Below are 14,574 nucleotides of genomic sequence, written 5' to 3'. Positions count from 1 at the left end.
CTTAGAAAGTTGGTTGCAATTTCAGTTTAATCCACCTGAAAAGAGAAAATATTGTGGTTAAATTCAAATATATTTATTGATAAAAATAATAATAATAATAAATCGAAGAAATGTTTTTTTTTTTTAAAGGTATAATTTTTGTGAATGATATCATAAATATGACTGGGGGAGTTGTCACACATGCAGCTAACACAGACTTATGGTGATGTCTGCCCCACCCAAAATTACAACCAATTAATTGGAGCATTACCACAAAAATGGAAGAGGTAAGTAGAAGGGGGAAAAAAGTAAGGAACGTGTGTGATAAATAAAAACATATACCAATTTCATTTAAGGACCAAAAAACTAACAGCTGTGCCATATAAATTGCAAAATAGTTGGGAAGAGATTTACAATGTACCCATTCCATGGCACATGGTTTATGAATTGATACGCAAAACAACACCGGATGCAAAACTTCACATTTTTCAATTTAAATTACTATACAAAATTCTTGCAACTAATAGAATGTTATATATATGGGGGATACAATCTTCCCAGCTCTGCAGATTCTGCTGTGAGGAGTCATTAGATCATTTGTTTTGGTACTGTCCATATGTAGCTCGTTTTTGGTCACAGGTCCAGGAATGGCTGAAGAAATGCAACATTTGCCTAGAACTAACGTTGCAGACAGCAATACTGGGTGATTTGAAAAGCCATAGTCAATCAGTAATTATTATTTTAGCAAAAAAATGTATTTTTAATTTACAATCTGTAGAAGCTATGAGAATAGAAATGTTCAAGTCATTTGTGAGGAATCACAGCACAGTTGAAAAATATATGGCAAATAGAAATCCAAAATGGATGATGTTGAGAGATAGATGGGAGAGGTTGAATGGAGCTGAAGGATGGGACTAATAACAAGATAAATCATGTAGAACATACGGGGTCTGTAAAATGTATATTTGTTCAGAACTTTTGTGAAATAGCACAGTTACAAATATAAATCAAACTGGACGGACATCAGAAAGAGGAAGGACTAAAAACAAACAAAAAAATAACTATTGTAAAATAGACTGAATGTAAAATGTGTATAAGATGTATAAATTGAAGATAAAACCCAAAATGTTTATTAGTTTACTCCAAATTTGGGGGAAATCGGTGGTAGGGTTTGCGGGGAATAATAATAATAAAGGTATATTCTTTAAAAAAAAGTATATGTCTATATAGGTATATGTATGTATATATGTATGCATGTATGTATGGATATATATATTTACACCAAAAATATATGGGGGATTGGAAATGATGCAGACAATTACATTGATGGAACCAATATTCTTTCTGCAATATTTAGCTGATCCACCCCTTTAAAAAATAAAAAATAAACTCTTGTGGCTTCATGTTCTCTAAATATCACTTTCCCCAAAAATTGTGGCTTTTGGTTATCGATGTGGCCATAAGCTAAAATACACATTTATTTGTTGCAGGGATTTACCGCCCCACATCTGAATTGGTTGTTTTACTGGACTTTTACTTAAATTGGCTTACACCTGTCATGGTTCCACCTGTCACCAGAGTGCAGCAGAGACCGTCCTAGAGACTTTAACAACACTTAGCTGTGCCCAATTTACTCATTATGATGTCCCTGTTAAAAGAGATGTGTTTTCTGTTGTCCTTTGCAGAAGCTTGAATTGTTTACCGTGTGCATTCGTTTCCTGAGTGAGTTTTTGAGACTTAGTGTTTGTTGTTTTTTCAAGTGTACTGTGATCCTGTGGCTATCGTTTCTCAGTTAAGTATTATGTTTATCCTTAACCAGTGATTCCTCATCTGGTCTCTTCTCTGCACCTGGGTTCCAACCTTATCACATCACAGCAAGCTTCTGCCTAAACATGGACCCAGCAAAGACCAGATCAAGAATGTTGTAACCCACCAAGGAGCACTGATGGGGCAGCAGCAAGAACAACTCCCAAATATCAGAGACCCTCTAGGCCCTTACCGACTCCAACCACAGTTCAACCTCAACCCAGGAGGAGCCAATGTCCAAGTCTCACTGCCCAGTGCTACAGGCGTCACCGTAGTTCCTCCAGGGAACCTGCACCGGGAACCCAAGATCCCAGCCCGGGAGCATGGCGGCCACCCAGGAGGATGCAAGGGGTTTCTCATTCAGTATTCACTGGTGTTCGAGCTACAGTCCTTGTTCGAGCTACAGTCCTTGTTCCACATCGATCGGGCCATGATCGCCTAAATCATCTCTCTACTCTCGGGCAAGGCCCTGGCTTGGGCAATGTTGGTGTGGGAACAGCAGCCACCATCCAGCAGCTCCATATTAGCCTTCATTGCCGAGCTACGACAAGTCTTCTACCACTCCGTCAGTGGACGAGAAGCGGCCAGTCGACTGTTCAACACCCGCCAAGGGGCCAGAACAGTGGCTGACTTTGCCATTGAGTTCTGCACCCTCGCCGCTGAGAGTGGGTGGAATACGGAGGCCCAAGTCACCAGGGTTTGTTTAATTCCATCATGGATGATCTGGCCTCTCGGGAACTGGGAGAGGACCTCGTCCCTAATATGCTTGCAATCAGGATCAACAACCGCCTCTGAGAACACATGAGACAGCGCCTTTTTGACACCACCCCAGTATCCTGGTTTCCTGAGGACCCCAAGCCCCCTGAACCCAGCATTAAGGAGCCCATGCAGCTGGGACGCACACTTCTGAGCTCACAGGTGCATGACAGGCGCATGCGAAGGCTGCCACTTCTACCGTGGAGGTCCCGGCCATCTCTGTACTACATGCCCAGAGCTGACGGGAAACGCCAGGGCTCGCCAGGTCAAGGGGAGACCCTCACGAGCTGTGCAGTTTCCTTCCTGGCTACCCAGTCATCATCGGTCGCTGCCCGCAATCCTCCACTGGGACAACTGTCGGCACCATACTCAAGCCTTCGTGGACTCCGGGGCCGCAGATATATTCATTGATCAGGACTTCGCCAGAGAATTACAACTCCCCTGCGTGCAGTGTTCCATCCCTCTGCAGATTCAAGCAGTTGAGGGACAGCCCATTGGCTCCAGTCAGGTGGAAAATCAGACCAACCCCATTCTAATGCAGGCTGGGGTGAACCACTTAGAGACTCTTAGTTTTCTTTTGATCACTGCTCTTGAGAACCCCCTTATCCTGGGGTACCCCTGGCTAGCGCTACAAACCCACTAGTCACCTCGTCCATGAGACACTTTCTAGACTGGGGTAAGGACTGCCAGACTAAATGTCTAAGACCCCAACCAAGAGCCTTGCCGTGTCCTCCAGCATCCCTTCCCTCGACTGTGCCATATAACTCCTACCCAGCTCCACACCTCTCTGGGGCATTTGTACTCCCTCTCGACCCCTGAAGCAGCAATGTACAATTACATCCGTGAGTCACTGGAGGCAGGTTTCATTCAGCCCTCTACATCCCCAGCTAGTAGAGGCTTCTTCTTTGTTGGTAAGAAGGATGGAGTCCTGCGTCCTTGCATTGATTACAGAAGGCTGAACCGGATTACAATCAAGAATCGTTACCCCCTACCCCTGATGTCCGTCAACTTGGAGTTGACCCAAGGGGCCCAATTCTTCACCAAACTAGACCTCTGCAACAATTACAATCTGGCGAGAATCAGAGAAGGAGATGAGTGGAAAACTGCCTTTAACACCCCTTGTGGTCACTGAGTATTTAGTCATGCCCTTCGAAATATCGAACTTACCGGTAGTCTTACCGGTATCTTTACCGCAGGCATCCAAATGGACCCCGTAAAGGTTGAGGTGGTCGCCGACTAGTCCTGTCCCACCTCACTCAAGCAGGTGTAATGGTTCCTTGGGTTTGCCCATTTTTTTTTTTTTTGTCTTCCTTCCTTGGAGAACTTTAGCTGCTGCATCGTCTTCTAGAGGGTCTGCAGACAGAGACCAAGCGGCTAAGCAGGCTTCCCTGGCTTCCAGGGCCACCCCAAAGTCTGCTCCTGCTTGTCCTGTTACACAAGAGCAGCGCCAGTCTGCTTGGCACAGGTGCTGTTTTACTGCCAAGATGGCGCCGACAAAGCAAATTTGAGGAAACCACTAACGAAGTTCTATCAACACATTTACAAGAGTGAGTACTACAGTTAAACACTCGACCACTGCTACTCCCCCTTTCAATATGCCTACAAGGCCCTCCCCCACCCTCCCTTCGGCAAATCAGATCACGACTCCATTTTGTTCTTCCCTTCCTATAGGAAGAAACTCAAACAGGAAGTACCCGTGATAGTCTGACCAATCAGAATCCATGAATCAAGATTGTTTTGAGCATGCTGACTGGGAAATGTACCGGGTAGCCTCTGAGAATAACATTGACGTATACACGGACACGGTGACTGAGTTCATCAGGAACTGTATATGGGATGTTGTTCCCACTGTGATTATTAAAACCTACCAAAACCAGAAACCGTAGATAGATGGCACCATTCACACAAAACTGAAAGCGCGAACCACCGCAGTTAACCATGGCAAGATGACTGGGAATATGGTTGAATACATACAGTGTAATTATTCCCTCTGTTAGGCAATCAAACAGGAAAAATGTCAGTACCAAGACAAAGTGGAGTCGCAATTCAACGGTTCAGACACGAGATGTACAGTGGGGCAAAAAAGTATTTAGTCAGTCACCAATTGTGCAAGTTCTCAAACTTAAAATGATGACAGGCCTGTAATTTTCATCATAGGTACACTTCAACTATGACAGACAAAATGAGGGGAATTTTTTTTTTTTAATGAATTTATGGTGGAAAATAAGTATTTGGTCAATAACAAAAGTTTATCAATACTTTGTTAAATATCCTTTGTTGGCAATGACAGAGGTCAAACGTTTTCTGTAAGTCTTCACAAGGTTTTCACACACTGTTGCTGGTATTTTGGCCCATTCCTCCATGCAGATCTCCTCTAGAGCAGTGATGTTTTGGGGCTGTTGCTGGGCAACACGGACTTAACTCCCTCCAAAGATTTTCTATGGGGTTGAGATCTGGAGACTGGCTAGGCCACTCCAGGACCTTGAAATTCTTCTTACGAAGCCACTCCTTCGTTGCCCGGGCAGTGTGTTTGGGATCATTGTCATGCTGAAAGACCCAGCCACGTTTCATCTTCAATGCCCTTGCTGATGGAAGGAGGTTTTCACTCAAAATCTCACGATACATGGTCCCATTCATTCTTTCCTTTACACGGATCAGTCGTCCTGGTCCCTTTGCAGAAAAACAGCCCCAAAGCATGATGTTTCCACCCCCATGCTTCACAGTAGGTATGGTGTTCTTTGTCCTCCAAACACGACGAGTTGAGTTTACCAAAAAGTTATATTTAGGTATCATCTGACCATATGACATTCTCCCAATCTTCTTCTGGATCATCCAAATGCTCTGTAGCAAACTTCAGACGGGCCTGGACATGTACTGGCTTAAAAAACAGTTATGCGTTAGGGGGAGCTATTAAACATTTTGGATGAAAAACGTTCCCGTTTTAAACAATATATTTTGTCACGAAAAGATGCTCGACTATGCATATAATTGACAGCTTTGGAAAGAAAACACTGACGTTTCCAAAACTGCAAAGATATTGTCTGAGTGCCACAGAACTGATGTTACAGGCGAAACCCAGATAAAAATCCAACCAGGAAGTGCCGCATTTTTTGAAACCGCCTTATGCCAATGACTCCTTATATCGCTGTGAATGAGCTACGAATGAGCTTACGTTTTCCCCAAGGTGTCTACAGCATCGTGACCTATTTTTAGGCATTTCCATTGAAGAATGACTAAGGGACCATATACAGCATGTGGTCACATGGTGTCTCCCGCAGAAAATCTCGTGTAAAATACTGAGGTAGCCATTTTTCCTATCGCTTCTTATGAGAAACCAATTGCCTCGGATATATTATCGAATATATATGTTAAAAACACCTTGAGGATGGATCCTAAACGATGTTTGCCGTGTTTCTGTCGATATTATGGAGCAAATTTTGAAAAAAGTTTGGCGTTATAGTTGCAGCATTTTCCGGTCAATTTCTCAGCCAAGCATGAAGAAACGAGAGCTATTTCACCTACAAAAATAATATTTTTGGAAAAAAGGAACATTTGCTATCTAACTGGGAGTCTCCTGAGTGAAAGCATCCAATGTTCTTCAAAGGTAAATGATTTAATTTGGTTGCTTTTCTTATTTCCGTGAAAATGTTGCCTGCTGCCAGCAGAGCCTAACATAGCATTGTGTCATGATAAACTTACACAAATGCTTGTCTAGCGTTGGCTGTAACTCATATTTTGAAAATCTGAGATGACAGTGTTGTTAACAACAGGCTAAGCTTGTGTTTGAATATATTTATTGCATTTGCGATTTTTTTGCGTATTTATGTCCGCTGCGTTATGCTAATGCGTTTGAGGCTATGATTACGCTCCCGGATACGGGTTTGCTCATCGCAAGAGGTTAAGCAGGGGGACACGTCTGGCACTGGAGGATTTGAGTCCCTGGCGGCGTAGTGTGTTACTGATGGTAAGCTTTGTTACTTTGGTCCCAGCTCTCTGCAGGTCATTCACTAGGTCCCCCCGTGTGGTTCTGGGATTTTTGCTCACCGTTCTTGTGATCATTTTGACCCCACGGGGTGAGATCTTGCGTGGAGCCCCAGATCGAGGGAGATTATCAGTGGTCTTGTATGTCTTCCATTTCCTAATAATTGCTCCCACAGTTGATTTCTTCAAACCAAGCTGCTTACCTATTGCAGATTCAGTCTTCCCAGCCTGGTGCAGGTCTACAATTTTGTTTCTGGTGTCCTTTGACAGCTCTTTGGTCTTGGCCATAGTAGAGTTTGGAGTGTGACTGTTTGAGGTTGGGGACAGGTGTCTTTTATACTGATAACAAGTTCAAACAGGTGCCATTAATACAGGAAACGAGTGGAGGACAGAGGAGCCTCTTAAAGAAGAAGTTACAGGTCTGTGAGAGCCAGAAATCTTGCTTGTTTGTAGGTGACCAAATACTTATTTTCCACCATAATTTGCAAATAAATTCATTAAAAATCCTACAATGTGATTTTCTGGATTTTTTTCTCATTTTGTCTGTCATAGTTGAAGTGTACCTATGATGACAATTACAGGCCTCGCTCATCTTTTTAAGTGGGAGAACTTGCACAATTGGTGGCTGACTAAATACTTTTTTGCCCAACTGTATGGGAAATGTTCGATGTAGAGCTTTTCACACCGCGAGAAAACACGCATTGCTGGCTCTGTTGGGAGCGGAAGCTCTCACGTACCAGTGGCCTCAGACCCTCCTTTATGCGTTTCCCTCTGTGTACCTTATTCAGCCCACACTGGTTAAGGTGAGTTGGGAGGGCTTGTCGTTGGCCCAAACGACCTTGGCTTGAGTGTATTGTTTGCATTTTTCATATGATTCTGCGTTTTGCATCATATGGGGGATGATTTCTGTATTTTGAAAGTTACATATCTTAAACTCGATTGCTGACAAGGAAAATATTTTGGGACAATGTCAACAATGGACTAATGAAACAAATAGCAAAAGATTGTTTTTGGGTGGAATTTTGTGCGTCTGTGCGTCAGTCTAAGCTTAACTCAGTAGAGACTAAAGGATATTCCAGAGTTAACCATCCCTGAGACTGGGTGTGGCAACTCGTATATCTAAAGTTTAGTTTTAGGTAGAGTGGGAATTTATAAATTAAAACATAGCATCAACCTACGTGACATCAAAGAGGGCCAACCAACTTTCTGGTAGAGAATGCAGTGATGAGTACTAAAATTGTCGCCCGTAATAAAGAGCAGTGTGCTATGATAAACTGTATCTAATGGCTTCAATTATGTGACAGATTTTTTATTGCTTGGATGTGACTGCCCCCAGTGAAGAGTGATACTGAATTGAAGGAATGAATCTGTGCCTCGAGTTTATCACCTGAGGAAGGTCATTGGCCTTGTCAGGCTTGATTCTAATGTTGTTCAGTAGAGGGCACTAGTGCCTAAACTTTCCATAGCTGTGTTGTACCTCGTTTCCCATCTTCAGAGAAGAGTAGTTATAGTCTGTACATTTCTATTTGTGTAATTGTACAGAGGAAGTTACTCTTTCTTACCTGTGTGTGTCCTTTGGTGTGCTTTCAAGTGAGAGCTCTTTGTGTAAACCTTGGAGCAGCCTACAAGGACAGAAAATGGATGTTAGTATCACTGAATGGATACCATGGAGAAGTACACAACATTGGCCTCCTGAGGTATTTATTTCCAGCACGTCTCGGTAAGCAAACAAACAGCATCATGAAACGCATCTTCTGTATCTTTGACCAAACACACTTTAGCCTTTAGCACATTAGCCTGCAAAGTATCTATATCAATGGTCTAAATGGCACTGTGGGTGCATTCATTCATTCATTAATCCATCCAGAATCAGGAGGCTCACCGGGGAAGTCACAGAAGTGGATCCGTCTCTTCTCGAGCTCAGTGTTGTTCCGTCGGTTGTACCTGGGTCCTGTCAGCAACCATTGTCCATGGGCCATAAGCATGGAGTGGTGGGACATTTGGGTGACCTTTAACCCCAGTCTGCTAGAGGCCTGGAAGGGCGGTGGAGTGGTCAGCAGCTCAGCCTGGTTCTCAGGACTACCCGGCTGCGAGTTGGGGGGTGAGGGAGGTAGACTGTGGGGCTGTGACTGGGGCGACACCTTGGCGTGGTGGTGGTAGAAATGCTCCGGCATTGCAAACAACGAGTCACCACCGCCATGACCCACCGTTGTCAAGGAGACACTGTTCAGGTTGAGCATGGTTCTACCATTGCCGGCTCCGCTGGTCCCTGATTGGCTGCTGCGGGAGAGTGTCATTGTGAGGTCAGCTCCGCTGACGGGGATGGGCATCTGGTAGACCTGCGGTTGTTGGGGGCCAATATGCAGCTCGGTATCTGAAACTGGGTGTCCGCTGGTGGCCATATCAGGTTTGATAAACATAGTGTTGACGGTCTGGGGAATGCTGAAGACAGACAAGAAGTCAGGTAGGGTCTGGATGGAGCAGGACGCTGGGACGTCCAACCGAGGCTCTGTCTTGATGTGCTGGAGGAGATGGGTCTGGTGGTGCTGCTGGGGCTTGTTGGGCCGGTTCAGGCCGGTGCAGAGGTGGGTGGTTTTGGGGAGGATGAGGTTGATGTTGATGCTGTAGGGAGCTGTGTTGTGCTTCTCCTCTGAGAAGTACTTGTCCACCAATGAGGCGCTCTCTCCACAGTTCTTGTCTGTGTGGGCCATGGATGGAGGATGGAGGAGACTGCATGTGGTCTGGGGGAGGTACTTTTCCATCTCCAACTGGGTCTAGAGAGAGGGAGGAGGAGGAAGGGGGATAGATGGGGAGGGATGGAGGGAGAGAGATTAGATTAGATGGTGACACTTCCTAGAGCAATGTTGTGTGTCTTGGAAGAGTCTCTTGTAGCTGTGATGGGAATGTGTTTCCAAAGAAGAATATCTGCTGCTCACTTTCAGATAATTTGTTGAAATGTTCAGACAGAAGCACTCTGTAATGTTTTTTTATGGATTCATGATGTGCGCTGAGTCAGGAAGCAAGTTCAGGGAGTGAGTGTTGTAATAAATAAACGCATCTCAATACAAACCAAGAACCACAAACAACACACAGCCATGACACTGAAACAGTAACGCCTGGGGAAGGAGCTTAAGGAAGTGACATATATAGGGCAGGTAATCAAGGAGGTGATGGAGTCCAGGTGAGTGAAGACGTGCAGGTGCGCGCAACGATGGTGACAGGTGTGCGCCATAACTAGAAGCCTGGTGACTTAGAGGCCGGAGAGGGAGCATACGTGACATTGACTAGCTTTTCATTTACAAACTAGGTTCTTTTTTAAACTGTGTTTAATTGAATCCCTAGAAGCAAAAATGTGACATATTAAGCTATTGTTATTTTTCTAGGAAAGTTAAAAATGGATGCCGGATAAATATGGAAATGCAGCCCAAAACAAATCAGCCACAACTTTAACTGTGAGTTACTGAGGCCAAACGCTAGGGCACAGGGAGTTAATTCAAGCCTTGCCCAGCCAATCAGTTGTGTAAAAATAATTCACTGAGCTGTTGATATACTTAAGCCCTATCCAGCTGTGCACAATGGCTTACCCAACATCAGATACAATGGAGGGAAGAGAACAATTTATCAGGCCTATTATGCCTCCACAGCTATTTGAAGTGCCAGCTATGTCTGTACAGTATATTTCCAAATCTCGTGCCTAGCAACTCTAGTGTTGATGTGCTTTTCAATCAAATTCAATCAAATGTATTTATAAAGCCCTTCTTACATCAGCTGATGTCACAAAGTGCTGTACAGAAACCCAGCCTAAAACCCCAAACAGCAAGCAACGCAGAGTAACTAGAGCATCTATACTGTCCAACAATACGATAATGCAATACAAATTCCTTTGTCTATGGTTAGCCATGCAAATATATCTGTAACTAATCTCCAAATCAACATCCAACAACACCACTCAAGAGTTCTTTGTGGCCCTCACATTTGGCACCACTATCCTTGACATAGCATTCAATGGTGTCTGAAGTCAAAGTGCCAAGTAATAATATATGCCATTTAGCAGATGCTTTTATCCAAATCGACTTAGTCATGTATGGATCAATTTTACATATGGGTGGTCCCGGGAATCAAACCCACAGCCCTGGTGTTGCAAGCAACACTCTCTACCAACTGAGCCATACAGGTACATTGTCAACCTCACTATTTCTCCTCCTCCTCTTTTTTAGGACAGTCACTTTGAGGGGAATCAGTCATCTTGGTTTGTGAACAACAATGTAGTGTCATTTAGACTGCTGACTGGTGGTGACATACACAGTCTGGTTACAGAAAGTCTAAGCATTGTGACATGCTTAGACTGGCCATAGAGTATGAGTATTGAGAGATATAGGAAACCACTGTGACTGGTAATGACGTGTAGTTTGGTCAGAGAGGCTGACTGGTAGTAGTGTGTAGTCTGGGCACATACAGTACAGTTTGATTATTGACAAGGATGAATAGATGACCACTATGACAAACACAACAACCCAAACAGAAAGAGGAGATTACAATCATGAATTATAAAGGAAAAGCCAGCCACATCGCGGACAGTGACGCCTTGCTCCCGGACAAGCTAAACACCTTCTTTGCCCGCTTCGAGAAAAAAACAGAGCTGCCAACGAGGACCACTGCCACTCATGAGGACTGTGATCTCTTGTTGTCCATGGCCAAGGTGAGTAAGACATGTAAGTGTGCTCAAGTGCCACAAAGAGAGACAGAGGTAAAGAGGGACACAGATGGCCCAGAACAGAGCAGCACGTCTGGCCCATAAATGTACACGGAGAGCTAACATCAATGACATACATGTCAATCTCTCCTGGCTCAAAGTAGAGGAGAGATTGACTGCATCACTACTTGTCTTTGTGAGAGGTATTTACATGTTGAAACCACTGAGCGGTCTTTTCAAAAGACTAGCACCAAGCTCAGACACCCATGCATACCCCACAAGACATGCCAAAAGGGGTCTTTTCACAGTCCCCAAGTCCAGAACAGACTCGGGAAACATACCGTACTACACAGAGCCATGACTACATGGAACTCTATTACACATCAAGTAACTCATGCAAGCAGTAAAATCTGATTTAAAAAACAGATAAAGCTACACATTATGGAACATCATGGACTGTGAAGAGACACATAAAACAGGTAAGTGTCAAAACCGGGAGGACTAGTAAAAGAGAATAGAAAAGGCAGGAGCACGGGAAAAACACGCTGGTTGACTTGGAACATACACGACGAACTGGCACAGAGACAGGAAACACAGCGATAAATACACCAGGGAAAATAAGCGACACCTGGAGGGGGTGGAGACAATAACAAGGACAGGTGAAACAGATCAGGGTGTGACAAATACCTAAGTAAGAATGCTGTTCATTGACTACAGCTCAGCCTTCAACACCATAGTACACTCCAAGCTCATCATTAAGCTTGAAGCCCTGGGTCACAACCCTACCCTGTGCGTTTGGGTCCTGAACTTCCTGACAGGAAACCCCCGGGTTGTGAAGGTAGAAAACAACATCCCCACTTCGCTGATCCTCAACACTGGGGCCCAATAAGGGTGTGTGCTCAGCCCCCTCCTGTACTCCCTGTTATCCCATGACTGCGTGGTCATGCACACCTCCAACTTGATCACCAACAACGACGAGACAGCCCATAGAGAGGAGGTGAAGGCACTTGGATTGTGGTGTCAGGAAAACAACCTCTCACTCAATGTCAACAAAACAAAGGAGATTATCATGGACTTCAGGAAACAGCAGAGAGCAGACCCCCCTATCCACAATTGAGAGCATCCTGTCGGGCTGTATCACCACCTGGTACGGCAACTGCACCGCCCACAACCATAGGGCTCTCCAGAGGGTAGTGAGGTCTGCACAACTCATCACCGGGGGCAAACTACCTGCCTTCCAGGACACCTACAGCATCCGATGTCACAGGAGACTGAAAAATATCTTCTATCTCAAGGCCATCAGACTGTTAAACAGCCTTCACTAACACAGAGAGACTGCTGCCTACATACAGAGTTGAAATCATTGGCCACTCTAACAAATTGATAGTTAGTCATTTTATTAATGCCACTTTAATAATGATCTTTTACATATCTTGCACTTCTCATCCCAGATGTATATACTGTATTTTATACCATCTATTGCATCTCGTCTATGCCGGTCGGTCATGGCCCAGCCATATATTTATATGTACATATTCTTATTCCATCCCTTTACTTCGATTTGTGTGTATTAGGTAGTTGTTGTGGAATTATTAGATTACATGTTAGATATTGTTCCACTGTCGGGAACTAGAAGCCCAAGCATTTCGCTACACTTGCAATAACATCTGCTAACCATGCGTATGTGACCAATACAATTTTATTTGATTTGGTGCCAGGAAAATAACCTCTTCCTCAACATCAACAAAATGAAGGTGCTGATGGTGGACTTCAGGAGACAGCAGACAGAGCACGCCCCAACCCACATTGACGGGGCCGCAGTGGTGAAAAGCTTCAAGTTACTTGGCGTACCTTAAATGATAAATTCACACAAAGAGTGGGGTGAAGAAGGTGCAACAGCTACTCTTCAACCTCAGAAGGATAAAGATATTTGGCTTCGCCCCTAAGACCCTCACAAACTTCTAAAGATGCATCATTGAGAGCATCCTGCCGGGCTGTATCCTCTCCTGGTACGGCAATTGCACTATCCGCAACTGCAGGTCTCTCCAGAGGGTTGTGCGGTCAGCCCAATGCATCCCTGTGGGCACACTGCCTGCCCTCCAGGACATTTACAGCACCCGGTGTCATTGGAAGGCCAAGATAGCACCGGAGGAGATGGCTGCCGTTTTACAGCCTCCTAACCAACTGTGCTATTTTGTTTGTTTGTAACTTATTTTGTACATAAAGTTGCTACTAGCGTCTCTTATGACTGAAAAGAGCATCTTGACAGCAATTACTCAATTCGAACTGGACAAAGATTCTTTCTTTAACTTCTTGCGACTAGGTGGCGCTATTAAACATTTTGGATGAAAAACGTTCCCGTTTTAAACAAGATATTTTGCCACCAAAAGATGCTCGACTATGCATATAATTGACAGCTTTGGAAAGAAAACACTCTGACGTTTCCAAAACTGCAAAGGTATTGTCTGTGAGTGCAACAGAACTGATGTTACAGGCGAAACCCAGATAAAAATCCAATCAGGAAGTGCCGCATTTTTTAAAACCGCTTCATGCCAATGACTCCTTATATGGCTGTGAATGAGCTACAAATGAGCTTATGTTTTCCACGCATTCCCCAAGGTGTCTACAGCATTGTGACGTCTTTTTAGGCATTTCCATTGAAGAATGACTGTAAGGGACCATATATAGCATGTGGTCACATGGTGTCTCCCGGAGAAAATCTTGCGTAAAATACTGAGGTAGCCATTTTTCCAATCGCTTCTCATGAGAAACCATCTGCCTCGATGGATATATTATCCAATATATTTGTTAAAAACACCTTGAGGATGGATCCTAAACAACGTTTGCCGTGTTTCTGTCGTTTCTGCGTTGTAGTAGTAGCATTTTTCGGTCGATTTCTCAGCCAAGCATGATGAAAAAACGGGAGCTATTTCGCCTACAAAAATAATCTTTTTGGAAAAAAGGAACATTTGCTATCTAACTGGGAGTCTCAAATCAAATCAAATCAAATCAAATTTTATTTGTCACATACACATGGTTAGCAGATGTTAATGCGAGTGTAGCGAAATGCTTGTGCTTCTAGTTCCGACAATGCAGTAATAACCAACAAGTAATCTAACTAACAATTCCAAAAAACTACTGTCTTATACACAGTGTAAGGGGATAAAGAATATGTACATAAGGATATATGAATGAGTGAGTGATGGTACAGAGCATTTCGCTACACTCGCATTAACATCTGCTAACCATGTGTATGTGACAATTAAAATTTTATTTGATTTGATGTGAGCAAGATCTTTAAACAGGTCTACATTCACAATGCTGCAGGGCCAGACGGATAACCAGGACGTGTACTCAGA

General features: G+C 44.0%; 1 protein-coding gene across 4 annotated transcripts in view; it reads right to left on the bottom strand.

Annotated features, from left to right (window-relative positions):
• The window catches only part of LOC112218356 (Krueppel-like factor 5), a 40,400-nt gene that overhangs the window by 15,047 nt on the left and 10,779 nt on the right, over positions 1-14,574 (bottom strand). For all 4 annotated transcript variants that reach the window (XR_006079338.1, XR_006079337.1, XM_024379069.2 and 1 more), the window contains exons 2-3: positions 8,405-9,296; positions 8,085-8,144 (exon numbers count right to left, since the gene is read on the bottom strand). Coding sequence is in view for 2 of the 4 variants with exons in the window: in XM_024379069.2 (XP_024234837.2) it covers positions 8,085-8,144; positions 8,405-9,284 (940 nt within the window). In the remaining 2 variants the exon portion in view is untranslated. The remainder of the gene's footprint in view (positions 1-8,084; positions 8,145-8,404; positions 9,297-14,574) is intronic.

This window comes from Oncorhynchus tshawytscha, linkage group LG19 (assembly GCF_018296145.1).
Source record: "Oncorhynchus tshawytscha isolate Ot180627B linkage group LG19, Otsh_v2.0, whole genome shotgun sequence".
Classification (NCBI taxonomy): domain Eukaryota; kingdom Metazoa; phylum Chordata; class Actinopteri; order Salmoniformes; family Salmonidae; genus Oncorhynchus; species Oncorhynchus tshawytscha.
The sequence above is the reverse complement of the archived record's forward strand: the minus strand, read 5'-3'. Positions and strand labels throughout refer to the sequence as shown.